Here is an 18,407-nt window from a genome sequence, read left to right as displayed (position 1 = left end):
AATGAAACACACAGGTAAACATTGTCAATGACACACAGGTAAACATTGTCAATCTCAAAGAATTATTGTTACCTGTTTTGGGAATCATCAACTTCTATGAGTTTCGGTTCTTCTTTAGTTTCATCGACCTACAATGAAGACAAGTTTCATATCAGCTGCAGTCAGTGACATTTTCCACAAAAATGTTCTTATTAAAGAATTAATAAATCAAGTCTAAACAGCTAAAGTTTGTATCTAGGATAAAACCTTGAGGCAGAACAACATATGCCCGTCCCATGCCAAAAAAATATTCATGATTTTTTGTATCAAAAAAATTCAAACAAGGAAGTGGTAATGTAGAAACATTGGGAGGGAAAACAAGTTACAAAGAAATTGAAAACTAAGAACTCAGGACAAAACTAATACCAGGAAAACAAGAAGGGCTAGTAACACTTTCAATCAAATCAAATAACCGTTCCAGAAAATGCCAAGTTAGCTTAGCTTACCAGGTTTGAAATAAATCAGTTGTAAACACAGAGAAGAGATTACAGACAACATGCATTATGAAAACAAGGGACAATAACTCTTCCCAGAATGAAAATGTCACAAATTCACAACCTAACATGTCATAGTAAAGAAAATATAGAGTTTGATATTATCTCCAACGTCCTGCTGGAGAATTTCCCCATAGCAAAAAGCAGCACTAGCTTAATAACCATTCAAAAGTTTTGTGTAATGATCTTGAATGGTTTCAGAACACTAGTGCGGAAAATGACCCTGCAAGGACAAATAGAGAGATGGAGTCCAATTGAATATCCCCTAACAATTTAGAGATGGAGCCCAATTGAATATCCCTCAACAACTTGCAGGGGATAAATAAGTCCAAGTTTAAAGATATCAGTTGAAATTGTGAGAGGGTATCGCCAAACAAATACAAGAGATCCCAGAGGGATCTTGGCGCCCACCATTTGAGGATCTGTTTTCAGTTCTTGAAGATTTGTTTATTTTTTTTTTGTTTGTTACAGGTGTTGTAAATGTTCATGAACTGGTCTTCATTGAATGTACTCAATGATGGCACAAGATATTTTTATTAAGCACCTATTAGCAAATATCATTTGAAAAAGATCCCAAAGTATTATTAGATAGCAGTCAGTTACAGGTGGATAATGGACAATATGCTTGTGCTGTATTACTGTCGACATCCAAGATGGCTGCCTGTGGGCCACCTTGATTTCAAATCAGTGCAAAAAAGGTACAATGCACAATTTGGGACCAAGGGAAACCAATATCTATGAAATATCAGAAGATTCCATCCAGTACTTCCTCAGATATAGCAGTAACAAGATTTTACTCTCAAAATCCAAGATGGCTGCATGTCAGCCATCTTGATTTCGGATCAGTCCAAAAAGGTATAATGCACAACTTGGAACCAAAGGGAAACTGCATATGAAATTTGAGGAAGATCCATCCAGTACTTTCTCAGAAATAGCGGTAACAAACTTTTACTTCCAAAATCCAAGATGGCCACCTGTCGGCCATCTTGAATTCGAATCAGTCCAAAAAAGGTACAATGCACAACAAGGGACCAAGGGGAAACTGCATATGAAATTTGAGAAAGATCCATCCAGTACTTTCCAAGAAATAGCAGTAACAATCTTTTACTTCCAAAATCCAAGATGGCTGCCTGTCGGCCATCTTGAATTCGAATCAGTCCAAAAAAGGTACAATGCACAACTAGGGACCAAGGGGAAACTGCATATGAAATTTGAGGAAGATCCATCCAGTACTTTCTCAGAAATAGCGGTAACAAACTTTTACTTCCAAAATCCAAGATGGCCACCTGTCGGCCATCTTGAATTCGAATCAGTCCAAAAAAGGTACAATGCACAACTAGGGACCAAGGGGAAACTGCATATGAAATTTGAGAAAGATCCAACCAGTACTTTTCCAGAAATAGCGGTAACAAACTTTTACTTCCAAAATCCAAGATGGCCACCTGTCGGCCATCTTGAATGCTAATCAGTTCAAAAAAGGTACAATGCACAACTAGGGACCAAGGGGAACCTGCATATGAAATTTGAGAAAGATCCATTCAGTACTTTTCCAGAAATAGCGGTAACAAGAATTGTTTACGGACGGACGTTGGACAGACGACGAACCACAGACGCAGGGCCATTTGAATAACCCACCATCTATTAGATGGTGGGCTAAAAATGTGACAAAAAAACAACAACAACACAGACAGACAGACAGCCATTCATTAATATCAGTAGATCATACTAAACAACGCATACTAAACAACGTAATTCATCAATATCTGATATCAGAAGACCATACTAAACAACGTAGTTCATTAATATCTGATATCGGTAGACCATACTAAACAACGTAGTTCATTAATATCTAATATCAGTAGACCATACTAAACAACGTAGTTCATTAATATCTGATGTCAGTAGACCATACTAAACAACGTAATTCATTAATATCTAATATCAGTAGACCATACTAAACAACGTAGTTCATTAATATCTGATGTCAGTAGACCATACTAAACAACGTAATTCATCAATGTTGTACATTAACAGATGATCCTGAACATCATAATAAATTAATGATAAGTGGATCACAGTAAACATGATAAACCATTGATATCATGTCAATTGATCACAGTAAACATCATAAACCATTGATATCATATGTCAATTGATCATAGTAAACATCATAAACCATTGATATCATATGTCAATTGATCATAGTAAACATCATAAACCATTGATATCATATGTCAATTGATCATAGTAAACATCATAAACCATTGATATCATATGTCAATTGATCATAGTAAACATCATAAACCATTGATATCATATGTCAATTGATCATAGTAAACATCATAAACCATTGATATCATATGTCAATTGATCATAGTAAACATCATAAACCATTGATATCATGTCAATTGATCATAGTAAACATCATAAACCATTGATATCATGTCAATTGATCATAGTAAACATCATAAACCATTGATATCATATGTCAATTGATCATAGTAAACATCATAAACCATTGATATCATGTCAATTGATCATAGTAAACATCATAAACCATTGATATCATATGTCAATTGATCATAGTAAACATCATAAACCATTGATATCATATGTCAATTGATCATAGTAAACATCATAAACCATTGATATCATATGTCAATTGATCATAGTAAACATCATAAACCATTGATATCATGTCAATTGATCATAGTAAACATGATAATCCATGGATATCATATGTCAATTGATCATAGTAAACATCATAAACCATTGATATCATATGTCAATTGATCATAGTAAACATCATAAACCATTGATATCATATGTCAATTGATCATAGTAAACATCATAAACCATTGATATCATATGTCAATTGATCATAGTAAACATCATAAACCATTGATATCATATGTCAATTGATCATAGTAAACATCATAAACCATTGATATCATGTCAATTGATCATAGTAAACATGATAAACCATGGAGATCATATGTCAATTGATCATAGTAAACATCATAAACCATTGATATCATATGTCAATTGATCATAGTAAACATCATAAACCATTGATATCATATGTCAATTGATCATAGTAAACATCATAAACCATTGATATCATATGTCAATTGATCATAGTAAACATCATAAACCATTGATATCATATGTCAATTGATCATAGTAAACATCATAAACCATTGATATCGTATGTCAATTGATCATAGTAAACATCATAAACCATTGATATCGTACATCAGTAGATCATACTTAACATTGTTATTTATTGATAACAGAGCAGTGTAATTTCAGAAGAAAACTTGTTTTTCTTCAGTCATGATTGGCATCATAAAACAAAGTCCTGATAATAAAAATTGACACAAACCTTTTCTGTACATTCATCGAAGAAGGCAAGACTAGCATCTTTGTCTGACACGAAAGATCGCTCCTCAATGAATCGGATGAAAGTCTGAGTTTTAGTAAGCTGACTGTAGAACTTCATATTAGCTTTGTCTCTACTCTTTAAAAACCCTGAAAATATACGCAGGTAGCTTTCAAGAACTGCAATGTTCACACTGTTACAAAACAATATAATGGCAAAGTTTCTTTGAATGAGGAAATTTGAAGAAAGATGACGCAACCCTTGTTTCACAACCATAAAAATATAACAAAACTTTTCCTAAGGGACATTATTTCAATCCACCAGTCTTTATAAATTTTAATAATTTCTTAATGTAATGGGCATTTAAATATGAAATACACAAACAGCCCATAGCTACTCCATTGTTCATACGATAACCTTGTTTTGGGGTTATTTCATTGTAGGACTAGAGTTCTATCTCAAATGATCTATTCACATTTTTTGCAAAACAGATTGAGAAAAACTTATTGTCTTGTAATTTATCTACAAGTTGAAAGTTTGGGACTATAAAAAGGAAAATTGCTGTGAGGTTTCGTGTATGCTTTGGTCCCTTAGAGTACTACTTGACAGGTAAGACCTGAATTCACAGCTTTGATCCGCTAGACTACTACTTGACAAGTAAGACCTGAATTCACAGCTTTGGTCCGCTAGACTACTACTTGACAAGTAAGACCTGAATTCACAGCTTTGGTCCGCTAGACTACTACTTGACAAGTAAGACCTGAATTCACAAAGTACATAACTATGAATCACAAACCTTGCATGTCGAAAAGAGATGTTGTGTCTGTGGTACTTTGAGTAGGAGCACGGGTGATAGGTTTTAGGAATTGCTTGTATCCCTTTAGGAGGCAGGCCATGAAACGCAGAAAAGCTTCCTGAATCTGTAGTTCCATGAGCGTCTGAAATATTTGGTACATTTACCAAGCAGTCATGGATCCTTTTACACTGACATTTCTCTCCATCTTATCAAACTTAGAGAAGATATAACACAGGATATCTATACAGTGAGATCTCTTTATACAAACTACTATTACTGCAGTAATAACACACGGAAGCATAAAGACTACTGGAGTTATAACACACAGAAATATCCATCAAAGAATCTACTGACACAAGACACAACACATAATATCTACAAGATATATTCATAAACACTACTGGAGTTATAACACACAGAAACATATACACTACTGGAGTTATAACACACAAGACATAAACACTACTGGAGTTATAACACACAGAAACATAAACACTACTGGAGTTATAACACACAGAAACATAAACACTACTGGAGTTATAACACACAGAAACATAAAGACTACTGGAGTTATAACACACAGAAACATAAACACTACTGGAGTTATAACACACAGAAATAATAAACACTAGTGGAGTTATAACACACAGAAACATAAACACTACTGGAGTTATAACACACAGAAACATAAACACTACTGGAGTTATAACACACAGAATGATCTATTACAGAATCCACCGACACAAGACACAACACATGATATTTACAAAGCAAGATCACTTCATAGAAACTACTTTTAAACTTACTGTAGTTGTAACACACTATAACATATGCACTGCCTCACACACTCGTGCTTAAAATTTGCCTGGTTTTACGTAATCATTATTGTATCAATATGTTTGCCTAAATCTGACGCATATTTACCTCCCTTCGTTTGCGTTTGAAGTCATGATCAATGGGTGCCATCTCAAGTGAGATTTCATCTATGTTGTGTGTGTGTGAACGCTGGGCACACAGCTCATCATACAGTCGGTACAGAGTGTTATGTAAGACTCGGACAGCTTTCTGTAAACAGTCCATGTCAATTTCTCATGACTGAAATTTCAATATTCTATCTTCCTTCCATAGATATAAGTCAATCTGTACAATACATACATTTATCAACTGGAAAATGATAGTTTACTTTAACTGATTAAAGTATCTATGCTGATAACATCCAAAAGCATGAGTACAGTAAATATTAAATGTTTCAGATGTAAAGCATCACCAGAATAGATGTTACACTCGAGTGAATTTCAGCACACATAGCCCCTACAGGAATGTTAATTCCAGCACACAAAGCCTCTACATTATATTCTAAATGAGCACAGATAGACCCCCAGGAATGTTATTTTCAGCACAGATAAACCCCCCCCCCCCACCCTCTGCCCAGGAATGTTATTTTCAGCACAGATAACCCCCCCTGCCCAGGAATGTTAATTTCAGCACAGATAATCCCCCCTGCCCAGGAATGTTAATTTCAGCACAGATAATCCCCCCCCTGCCCAGGATTGTTAATTTCAGCACAGTTAACCCCCCCCCCCCCCCCCTGCCCAGGAATGTTAATTTCAGCACAGATAACCCACCCCTGCCCAGGAATGTTAATTTCAGCACAGATAATCCCCCCCTGCCCAGGATTGTTAATTTCAGCACAGTTAACCCCCCCCCCCTGCCCAGGAATGTTAATTTCAGCACAGATAACCCCCCTGCCCAGGAATGTTAATTTCAGCACAGATAACCCTGCTGCCCAGGAATGTTTATTTCAGCACAGATAACCCCCCTGCCCAGGAATGTTAATTTCAGCACAGATAACCCCACTGTCCAGGAATGTTAATTTCAGCACAGATACTATCCAGGTAAGTTTATTGTAGTACAGATTTTATACAGATAAGTTAACTTCAGCACAGATAGGTAAGATTCCTGGGTTTTTACTGACCTTGGGGAACTGTTTATGAGAAGTGTTCTTTTTGTCATCAGGACTGGAACATATACAATTATGGTATTATACATTTTGTTTCTTACATCAATACTTCACAAGTCTGTCCAGGTGACAGGTTTTAACAACATAATTTAGATTTAAATTCAAATTTTCTCTTGTATATAGACCATCAAACACAATTTGAAACCACAATACTCTATATTTTCTGTAGCAGGTATTGTCTCAGAATCGTAGAATTTTATGTAGTGATATGTTTTGTTAAATGTATACACAAATCATAGGATTTCATTCAATGTAGTTAATATACAGAAATCAAAATATTTCAAGATTATTTCCAAAAATATCTGACTACAGGTTCAATAATTTACACTTACAGAAATATCGCCACTGTGTCTAGATCAACACAGATCACCTCAGGTGGCGGGTCGTAAAGGTCAAAGTAACGAGTGTCCACACCTACAGCCATTAAATAACCATCATCATTTTCTGTTTGATCAATTATAAAGATTCGTGTGTGTTTTGTTTATTACCAGACTTCCCCAATATCTAAATAGTAAGGTGTTGGTACAGTAAACATGTTTTATATTCCTGTAAATGTATTGAGATTAAAGATTTCCACATTTTTAGGTCTGTAACACGACCTGAATACGAAGGTAAGCCCTTGTAATGGAATTTTTGAGTTTATCATTTAATGTTTAATATGTTTCATTTCAGAAAAGAATATCTGTAGCAAATTACGATGTTTTAACACATGAAGTTTCAACAAGGTCTACTTATCAATGATTATCTTACCGACAATAAATGGAACTGGTGCACTAAGGACATAGGAGAGTCCCAGTGGACACAAAGGAATGTAGGCACACTGCCAGTGTAGGGGAAACAGTATCTGTTGAACAATGAACAGAAATACAAAAGCTCAAATAACAATCCATATTTTCTAAACTAGAGACTGAAAAAGACCTCCAGCGTACCAAATATTTCTATGATAATAAAGCTCTTTTACTATAAGTTGACTTCAGTCTTTATCAGAAAGTACTTCTTAATGTTGTCTTTCTAGAGTGCAGATTTAAGTCTATCAAGATATATCACAATAAGTTCGAACTTTCTGTTTTTAGAATTTCTGGTAATTGGGTCATGGCGGCCATACTGGATTATTTGACCTACTTAAAAATGCGGCATTAACAAGTTCCATAACATACTATATAGGTTGCATGTCTATCCCTCACCGATTAAAAGATTACGAACCCACAAATTTAGAATAATAATAATAATAAGAAACATAACAAAACCAATAGTTTTTTTTACCTTTTGGTGAAAAGCCCTAACAACAGCACTTACATTAGCCACCGACTCTGCCACAGCGGTGAGAACTGCTGGCCGTAAGGAATGGAAGAGGATCTTTTGCTCCAACAAGACATGTAGTAGTAGGTCCATACATTTTTCAGGTCCCAGGTTCTTCAGCATAGTAATATACGAAGCACCACTAAAACAGATACAAAGGTTCCTGTGTTCACACATGCATTTTTTTTTTATTTTCTTCCGTAACACCAAGTATATGCAATAAGTATGTCATTGACATATAAAGTTTACTTTTGAAATAAAATCACTATTCATTTCAGATGCTGTTTTAATTCTAATTGCAAAGTCTGTTGTTTTATTTTTCTGCGAGTTCCTGATAAAACTAACAGAAATCACAGTCATATGATGTAAATATAGTAGGGACATCAATTGAAATATACATTTACAGATTCATCTGATTCACTGTTCTATATTTAGTAATATTTGTTTTCCTGTCAGAAATGGTAGGAAACGTTCAGAAGGCCATGAAAAGGTAGGGAAATACGCTTAGAGATTCATCTGATTCAGTGTTTTGTATTCAGTAATATTTGTTTCCCTGTCAGAAATGGTAGGAAACGTTCAGAAGGCGTTAATACACTACTGTTCTGGTAATGTCTTACAAATCAGTACAGAACAGTTCTGAAAATGGCCTCGATTTTATCAATATGACAAACTTAACCATGAAAAGGTAGGAAATTTCCTCATCTTTTTGTCTTGGTATATGAACTCGGTTTTGAAGAATGGGAGAATAACACGAAAACCTCTTATGGAATTGTAAGTATTTCTCCAGTGTTGTGTATCGTTGATGTAGCAATAAAAAAGTCTACAGGCCATTACTTACATTATCCTGATCTTATAATACAAAAGAAATATGCATGCATTAATTATTTGCTTCTAATTGATCATCATTGAACTGGGAGACTGACTTACGTCTGTGGTAATGGTGAATCCTCAGGCATAGACAAACACAGGGCCTCGTGATTCAGCTGTAACCAAGGACAATTCATTCAAGAAGGCAAACAGATTAATCCGATTAACTCTGCAAGACTTACTTATTACAGAGTATAAGCAAAAATTCAGACTGTTCGTACCATTAAAGTATCTATAAGGAAACATTTAACAACATTATGACAGGGACAGCGAAACATTACATCTTCTATACACAACTGAATTTAGTGGTTATGACAAACTTGTGTGAGAAAATAGATAAACTTTCCAATTCAAATGAACTAACATTACTGACATTCAGATTATTTATTGCAATTCTGAGAAATGATACAGTTGTTGATTGGTTGTGAAAAAAGGAGTGTGGATCTAGGAAACTTGCCTGGACCAGAATGCGAGGCCTCTGAGGAGAAGGGTACGGAACATCATACATGAAGTGGGAAATATGTCTGTAAAAGGAAAGAAATTGTGTATGACCAGTAACAATAACACTTTCAATCAAGAAACAAGCTCTTACTGGTTAATAGTCATCTTCAACAGAAATAATTTTGGATATTTACAAACAACAGTATTGTTACCTCTCCAGGGGCACAGAGTGGGGTCCCGTGATGGAAATGCGGTACAGATATATCAGGAACTTGCGGAAAGCATCAAAGAAGGGCCAATGGGAAAGCAAGCAGATACTTTTGTGAGCATGTACAGTTTTCAGGATGCGGTACTGTTCCCGAATGTGTTTGTTCTTAAGTCCAAGATGGCGTTTTTGAAGATCTGTGAGTCTTTCTTCTGGAAATTCTTCATAGAATGTTACAGCAGCACCATAAAGCTAAAACACAAAATCAATCCCAGTCACATTTGTCCCTAGTATCGTAAAAGTTGATATCCTAAGTTAACATTTGTCCCTAGTAAAGCATAAGCTGATATCATAAATTTACATTTGTCCCAAGTGCAGATTAAGTTGACATTCAAAGTTTACATTTGTCCCTAGTGCTGTATAGGTTGATATTCAAAGTTTACATTTGTCCCTAGTGTTGTATAAGTTGGTATTCTAAATTTACATTCTAGTGTGGTATAAGCAGATACTGTATGTTTTTTTTATTTTTCTCTTCAATAATCAGGAAATCATGTTCCAATTATTATGTGAATCAACACTTGATAACAAGGATTTGAGAGTGACAGGATGGGCATGCCTGATATTAGGCTACATGTATGATAAAATTTAGAAATTTAATAAAAATTTTCTGCTGAAATTGTCGCTTAACATTTTGGATAAATACTCCTGATTTCTGAGTAATTTGACACTGAAGTTAAGACAGATAATTAATATCTTATATATGATTGCAGTATTTTTTTAATTTGACATTAGTTAAATATTTGCTATCATCTGATCCAAATATTTCCTAACTTCACTAAAAACTTGCTATCATTTGTCAGGTACTTTACTCTTACTAGCATACCTGTTCACCAGCTGACCCTGTCAGTACAAATGTGGAGAAAACTGGCAGAGGATGTTGGGCTTTCGCAGACCAACACTCTATGGAGGCCCCCATGGGTAGACAGAATAGAGGAACTGACTCTGGCAGTGGGAAACTCAAATAGTCCTCTCTCGGGTACCGATCCAAACAGGCTGCAAGTTTCAAAAAATAAATTTGTGACTACAATATACAGAAATCTGATCTTTTGATGCATCTTTATCAAATTCTTCAGCAGTTTACAGAATGATACCAGTTCTGTCTAATCTTACCTGGCTGATAGGCCAGAACATCCATCTTAGTCATTGCCTTTTTGTAACAGAGGAAGACATCAGATCCCACCTATGACAAAGAAATATTTAGACTCATCAATTCCAAATATAACTAAAACTGTTGTGTGTGGGCCAACAGAATTCTCAAAGGGAAATAACTTTCCCAGAAGGGGAGGTAACTTAATCTGATATAGATTACATACATCTATGATGCATAAGGGTTATAGCGAGGAAGTATAGTTGAAATCGGTTTAGGAACAGTAGCTGGTAAATTGCTGTGTTTTCAGACGGATAGACAACTTGATTCCAGTATACATACCCTGTTCTCCCCCCCCCCCCATCCCTTATGTTTGTTTGGGGATAATTAGTTTTTAATATTCATACATAAGTCTCCATATCAACAGATGAAATTCACATTTTTTATCCCATTTTACAGCATTATTTGTCTAACAAAAGTTACGAAATTATCAAAACCAACACAACTGTTTCCAAAAAGTATAAAAATCTGGAAAATATCAGATTCTATAATGTAAGAGAAATACATGGGTTAAGTAAATACTTAGGTGTGTTCTTTTCAAAAATGACAGATTTTACATGACTGAGCCAGCATAACTCCCAGCCTAGAGAGAAAACCAATAACAAGGTGATTTAGGCAAAAAGACCATGAAGAAAGGAGGAGGTAAGAACATAAACAATACACTATCAATAGAAGATTCATCGATATGTATTGGAAACTAATGTTTTTCAAACTAAAGAACAATGTGTACCAACCATTCCTCTGTTAAGATTCTTCTCGATTCTGTGATAAGCATGAGGTTGTTTTTCTCCCTGTAAATAACAAGTAAAATCTGACATATCTACATGGAAATAAACACTGTGCTTGACAATAACTATAAATATACTTCATTGTGTCTGGAGTCCACAGATTTGAGTGACATGCTTAAATGATATACAGATAACTGTATAACTTATACTAACACACTGTTTTCAGAAAATTAAATAAAATAAAAAATATGATTAAATCCTTCATCACAACAGCAATACAAAGTTTCCAAGAAAAGCAAAATGGAATGGCACTGTTTTTGATTCGACAGTAACTCAGAACAAGAGTTCCACAAGCGTTACAAAATACACCTGTCCTAAGTTGAGCAGCCATAACTGGATGAATTTCAGGCAGATAAATTTTGGTTTCTAGGTTGTAAAATTTATTTCCAAGATTAGCTACTGAATTTCCATCAAGTTAACAGATTGTGCAAAAACTGCTAAGACAATTTGAAGCAAAGGATATTTTTGATTCGTAGGAAGGATTACTGACAAATTTGAGGGGAAAACTATTTTGCAAATGTACCAAGGGCCTTAACTCTGTAAATAATGGGTGACAAATTTTGGTTATCAAACTTGACCTGGCTTTTATGGTAATAAACCTTTATGTGAAGTTTCAAATTAATCTGTTAGAAATTATTCAAGTTATCGAACAGAGACCTATATGCGCCGCTCTCCTGCCTGCTACCTGCCCGCGTGAAAACATAACATGTCCCATCTTTCAACAGGCATATAAAAATCCCTTGACTAGCTTCATAGGCATTCATTTACCAAAGCCTGTGTGTCAGTACAACACAGATATCTATCACTGCCAGTATGTCCGTACAACACAGATATCTATCACTGCTAGTGTGTCAGTACAACACAGATATCTACCATTTCCGGTTTGTCAGTACAACACAGATATCTACCATTTCCAGTTTGTCAGTACAACACAGATATCTATCACTGCCACTGTGTCAGTACAACACAGATATCTATCACTGCCAGTGTGTCAGTACAACACAGATATCTATCACTGCCAGTGTGTCAGTACAACACAGATATCTATCACTGCCAATGTGTCAGTACAACACAGATATCTACCATTTCCGGTTTGTCAGTACAACACAGATATCTACCATTTCCAGTTTGTCAGTACAACACAGATATCTATCACTGCCACTGTGTCAGTACAACACAGATATCTATCACTGCCAGTGTGTCAGTACAACACAGATATCTATCACTGCCAGTGTGTCAGTACAACACAGATATCTATCACTGCCAATGTGTCAGTACAACACAGATATCTATCACTGCCAGTGTGTCAGTACAATACAGATATCTATCACTGCCAGTGTGTCAGTACAACATAGATATCTATCACTGCCAGTGTGTCAGTACAACAGATATCTATCACTGCCAGTGTGTCAGTACAACAGATATCTATCACTGCCAGTGTGTCAGTACAACATAGATATCTATCACTGCCAGTGTGTCAGTACAACACAGATATCTATCACTGCTAGTGTGTCAGTACAACACAGATATCTACCATTTCCAGTTTGTCAGTACAACACAGATATCTACCATTTCCAGTTTGTCAGTACAACACATATATCTATCACTGCCAGTGTGTCAGTACAACACAGATATCTACCATTTCCAGTGTGTCAGTACAACACATATCTACCATTTCCAGTTTGTCAGTACAACACAGATATCTTCCACTTACCTTGTTGGTGAGTACAACACAGATATCCACAACAGCCAGAGTGTCACTGGCAGCTGTTTCCTTTGCCCTGCGATATGTGATGTAGGTACGACCATTACTACTGTTGTTGACATTGGCTGGGCTTCCAAATGGTGTTGTATGTACCACTTCGCATTCAGACATTAGACGCTCTTTCCCCTCATACAGAACACTGAAGAATCAGACAAACTAGTTACCATCAAAAATATTCTTTCAATACTTTCTGATAAAAAAGTGCTACATTTTTATAACAATGTTTTAATGGGTATCTGAGAGTAGATAAATCCTTGGGATTTTCCACATGGGAAATAAGTATAGTATACTCTATTTACAAGACTGATATAATATGAAATTTTAAAAATCATATTGGCTTATTAGTTGTTCAAGCCTTTAAGCATGATCTTCACTCTTGTTTTCTTATCCATACTTACAAAGAGAGTTTAAACTTACCACTAGAATTCATCATAAAAAGCTATCTCTACAATAGTCCCTGTTGCTTCATATCAAAGTTTTCACAAATTTTTTCAATTATCATATAATGTTCAGAAAGGTATTTCAAATGTCTATTTGATGAATCATGTAGGAAACTAGATCTTGTAAGACCATGGTGGTAGGCCTACTGAAAATGAAACTAAAATACATACATCTGGTTTAGAATTATGTCAGAAATCAGTTACCTTTTCAAATGAAATTGACAGCATATTTGGAAGAGCAAGATTAAAATCTTGGGTAGATAAACGGCCTATAAGATTTTTTCTTCTATATTACACTGATAGAATACCAGAAATAGAAGATATCTAAACTTCAAAAGTATGGATGAAGGGAGATCGATAGAACATTGCAGATGAAAAAATATATATTTTTTAAAACAAATTGTGTTATATCAAATCTTCTTCTCCCTAAATATCTCACCCTACATCTGTGAGAGACTGTGTTATACAAAATCTTCTTCCCCAATATCTTACCCTACATCTGTAAGAGGTGTTTTGTCTCTACTCCTGCGGAAACACAGATACATTTCTGCACATCGCAAACTGCCATGGTTGAGATCGGCAGGAAACCCGTCAACTGTTCTCTCGAGACAGGTAAATCCTTTAGGAACTTTTTCTCCTAGTGTCTTGTTGATAACGCTGATGTCTGTGATAGGATCCTGTTTGTAGGTTGGTTTTATGACCGCTTCATTTGCATACTCCTCCAGGGGCAACGGGTTCTCCGGTAAACCAGCTACGATGAAGTAGTCTGCAACTCGACGCTCGTCCATTATCTGTAAATATTACAAGAATTTTACAACATCATTCATGATATGATTAAAACTTTAATTTGAATGACATCACATAAGCCTTAAGTTACATACAGTTACTACCATCTTAAATGACATCCAGGTCGTCCAGTGGCGTAGTGGTAATGCACTTGTATTTTATCTAGCCATCCGGGGTTCATTTCCCTGAACAGATGTGAAAAGAGAGGGGGTCACCTGCCTGACCATGTGGGTTTTCAAGTTCTCTGGTTTCCTTCCACAGTAAGACCTCTCACTCATACTTACATCCAAGCCATCAAGAGTGATTAATATAAATTAAAATAGCTTATTTGACAATTTGGGTAAAATAAATAAATGAAGTTTATATCTTATATCTAAATGACCAATGCACTCTGCAAATACCAGCACGATAAACAAGAAACACAACTATTGAGAAAATCTGATACTTCAATTGTCTATGAAATTGAGTATTTTGAAATCAGACAAAAATCTTCAGACAAATTATAAAAATACATATTAATGCATCTGGTGATAAACATCCGAGTTTACAATATCAATAAACTTAATTATAAATGTTACCAATTTTTTAAGCTTACTTGTACTTCTTCTCCAGTGTTCAGTGTATCCTAGGGTAGGTAAGTCATGCTCAACCCCAATAGTAGACAATTATTTTGGTTTTATCTGTTAAAGCTTTAGACAGAGCTAACTTCTCACATCCTGTGCTAATTTTAATATCCTCAGTAGAAACAACTACATCACAAGTCATCAGCCAATAGAAGAAACTTTGGTCCTACGTGGCTCAACCATTGTGTCCTCTTGTCTTCAACAGCATAGTTAGAATTTCTTGATTTTGTCTGAAAATGAATGATTCATTATATATCTACTTGGCAAAGAACTGTTGGTGTCCTGTATATGCCTTATGAAGATAATGCATTTGACAAAAGAAGTTTAAAGATTATATCAAACAACACAGCAAAATTTAGACTTGCAATATGAATAATAGATACTGATAATATTTGTTATCAGATGTAAACAAAGATATTTGCTTGACAGTTGTAAAAGCAAAGATAAATTCTATGTGAGTCAGACAAGGTCAAAGGGTCATTTACCATAATGACTCATGAAAAAAGAGAATACACATTGAATAAAATTCCATCATCTGTCCTCATCATCACAGTTTGAATTTTCAAACAAAAGGTTTGTGGACTTCGGAATGGAAGTAAAAGACTGCAGGCAACTTCTTAATGTCAATGAATTTTCATCAATTAGGAATACATATATCATACAATTAAATAAACAAAAGCAGTGTATTCTTATTATGAAAATATAATACATATCTATAATATACAGTACCACAATAATTTAATTCGTCAACATGTTTTTGTTTTTTTCCTGGCCACTAATAACTTGAACATTTAAGCTTTAATGTGTAAAACTGCACATCTGTATATGTTTTCCCATGTCTAAAAAGGTTAATTTATCCAAAATGGTTGAAATATATTACAGCTGGTGTAAAGGAGATTCCTTTGTCACATAGCATTCATACATCTTCATCAATTCATCAAATTGTACCTTCCCACTATAGATTCTGGACAACATGCTATGACTAATAAGGTAGTCTCAGTAGCGAGTGGTATATTCAGTTATCCATTTTTCTAATGAGCACTACTACAGCACAATAATAACTGGGATTGATGTATGTTTATTATATGTTGTTACAGTGATCTTTGGGGCTAAGAAATGTGAGTCATAAACTCATGCTTTTCCTATGGGACTGATTCAAGTTTCGAAACCCCATTACATCTCTTGCTATTGGGGCTCAACAAACCTTTGGATTGGTGTTTTAGATTTGCCTAAAAAATTGAGTTTAAAGTTACCATTAAATGAAAAAGAAATACTAGATATTTGATTTTTTTGGCAACACCCTAAATAAACAATAACTGTAAAAAATTAAATAAATGTTAACATAAAATGGAAACATATTTTAGTTTTGGTATGTGACATATAGTTTGTTAACTGTTCGAATCTGAAATGGGGTGGGGAGGAGGGGGGTACCAAAATGTTCAAATCTGAAATGGGGTGGGGAGGAGGGGGGTACCAAAAAGAGGGAGGGGATAGGGGTTAGCAGAGCGAGATGATTCCTTAGAGACAAAGAACCTGGGTTGTGGTTGTCTTCACATCTTCAGAGACAATGTCTGTGAGGGATTGGGTAGCGTAGAAGTTGAGAGTATAGTACACTTTACAGTATTGGCTACTGTGAATTTCTTTTTTGTCAAGCATTTTCGTTGAAATTTTCAATGAAAACATGACTGGTAATTGCCAAAATTTCTTGAATTATCTGAAATGAGTCCACAAAACCTTTCTTGGCCATTATTGCATTTTAAACAAGTGAAACACAGTTTTTTGTTGAAATGGAACTTAATAACTGCATCATATTTGAAGAAAGAAATTACCCCACCAACACCCTTAGTGGTTTCCATTAATCTTAAAAGTTGGTTTTATACTCAAAAATGTTTCAGTTAAATTTACTTGTAGAATCCATACATGCCCACTAGGCCTGTAGTATTTGTGATGTTACGAAACACTTGCTTATACAGAAATCAATGCTTAATTTATCATAATGTGCGATGCTGGACATTCACAACACACTAAAACTGAGTCATTGAACGATTGTCATTTCTGGTATCGATAGGAAACCTCATTGATACACATTGTGTATAGTTCGACACTAAATCCGATATGGACCTGGATAATGAGAATTCAATTAATTATTTTGTCAGCGTCAGAATCAAACCAAATATAAATATTCATTTTCTGAAATCTGCTATAAACCATCATTTTTATAACAAAATGAAAAATTAATAAAATAAAAAGTTTAGTATCCACGTGCATTAAGTGTACCATGCGCTAATGCGACACGTAGATCACCGAGCAGGAGATACGTGGTCATGTGGTGTTTTCATCCCAGACTGTGCCAATGAAAAATGTGTGTACGAATATTACACGGCATGTCAACAAAACATACATTGCGTCTACTGTTAGCGCCTCTGTTGAATAAAGCATGGCATTAACGACATCACTTCAAAACAATGTTTTGTAAGAATGCATCCCATGTTCTCTGACGACCAAAGAGAAGACGCACAGCAGACATGGTAGACACTTACGGATATTTACAAGGTTTGTCATGAACATATATCCGCCATATTGAATCAATATTCCTACGCACAAATAGTCCGTTAGTGACATTTAAATATCAACTGCGATGTACGGTAATCTAAAATATAAACAAGATCACGCTCTATACACACTAAGTGTGTAAATAACATATTAAAATCAAACCATATCTTGTATCCTACTTTAGATGCAGATCGTCAAAATAAACAAGAACTATATTCTATCTCTGTCATGCGGAAATATCCAGGCAGGTGGCAGGAGGGAGTTGTCTCGGTTGACACCTCCCTGCCTCATCAGCCCGTTCGAAAGCTTGTGACTTTAAAATGCCCACAATGAACAGACAGTTGTAATGAAGTGTGCTTAAATGTGTCGTTGTTTGTGTGTCTCTCTGAAATATTTCCTTTAACACAAGGTTTACTATCATTTGGCATGAGGGGAAAAAAACTCGCTTATCAGTTCGATTAAAAATAACTTTCTGAAAGGAAATATCACTAATTGTAATCGATATTTTTTTAAAGTCCTCTATTTCTCATATTCATATTTCAAATCGCATTATCTAAGGAGTTCACGTTAAGGAATAACTTCAATAAATGGTCTGAAACTCTTAAAAGAAAACATTACACTGCAGAAATAAACAGCTTTAGAAATATGACGAACCCATGCATGACACCGGCGCGGACACACCAAAAAATTATGAATGTTCGT

The 18,407-nt window shown here is 35.1% G+C and overlaps 1 protein-coding gene across 1 annotated transcript in view; it reads right to left on the bottom strand.

The window, feature by feature from the left end:
• The window catches only part of LOC132552085 (C-myc promoter-binding protein-like), a 57,760-nt gene extending 40,051 nt beyond the window's left edge, over positions 1-17,709 (bottom strand). The window contains exons 1-18 of the mRNA XM_060216225.1: positions 17,693-17,709; positions 15,125-15,382; positions 14,236-14,534; positions 13,253-13,442; positions 11,485-11,541; positions 10,714-10,783; positions 10,427-10,596; positions 9,551-9,795; positions 9,355-9,421; positions 8,958-9,013; positions 8,028-8,172; positions 7,482-7,575; positions 7,064-7,145; positions 6,687-6,729; positions 5,636-5,776; positions 4,712-4,853; positions 3,919-4,064; positions 73-128 (exon numbers count right to left, since the gene is read on the bottom strand). Coding sequence (XP_060072208.1) covers positions 73-128; positions 3,919-4,064; positions 4,712-4,853; positions 5,636-5,776; positions 6,687-6,729; positions 7,064-7,145; positions 7,482-7,575; positions 8,028-8,172; positions 8,958-9,013; positions 9,355-9,421; positions 9,551-9,795; positions 10,427-10,596; positions 10,714-10,783; positions 11,485-11,541; positions 13,253-13,442; positions 14,236-14,531 — 2,000 coding nt within the window. The 5' untranslated portion in view covers positions 14,532-14,534; positions 15,125-15,382; positions 17,693-17,709. The remainder of the gene's footprint in view (positions 1-72; positions 129-3,918; positions 4,065-4,711; positions 4,854-5,635; positions 5,777-6,686; positions 6,730-7,063; positions 7,146-7,481; positions 7,576-8,027; positions 8,173-8,957; positions 9,014-9,354; positions 9,422-9,550; positions 9,796-10,426; positions 10,597-10,713; positions 10,784-11,484; positions 11,542-13,252; positions 13,443-14,235; positions 14,535-15,124; positions 15,383-17,692) is intronic.
• Between the last annotated feature and the right edge of the window lie 698 nt (positions 17,710-18,407).

The sequence above is a fragment of the Ylistrum balloti genome, unplaced genomic scaffold, assembly GCF_031769215.1.
Source record: "Ylistrum balloti isolate Yb309-2 unplaced genomic scaffold, AGI_CSIRO_Ybal_v1 Utg370236, whole genome shotgun sequence".
In the NCBI taxonomy this organism is placed as follows: Eukaryota; Metazoa; Mollusca; class Bivalvia; order Pectinida; family Pectinidae; genus Ylistrum; species Ylistrum balloti.
This window is presented reverse-complemented; position numbering and strand designations above follow the sequence as displayed.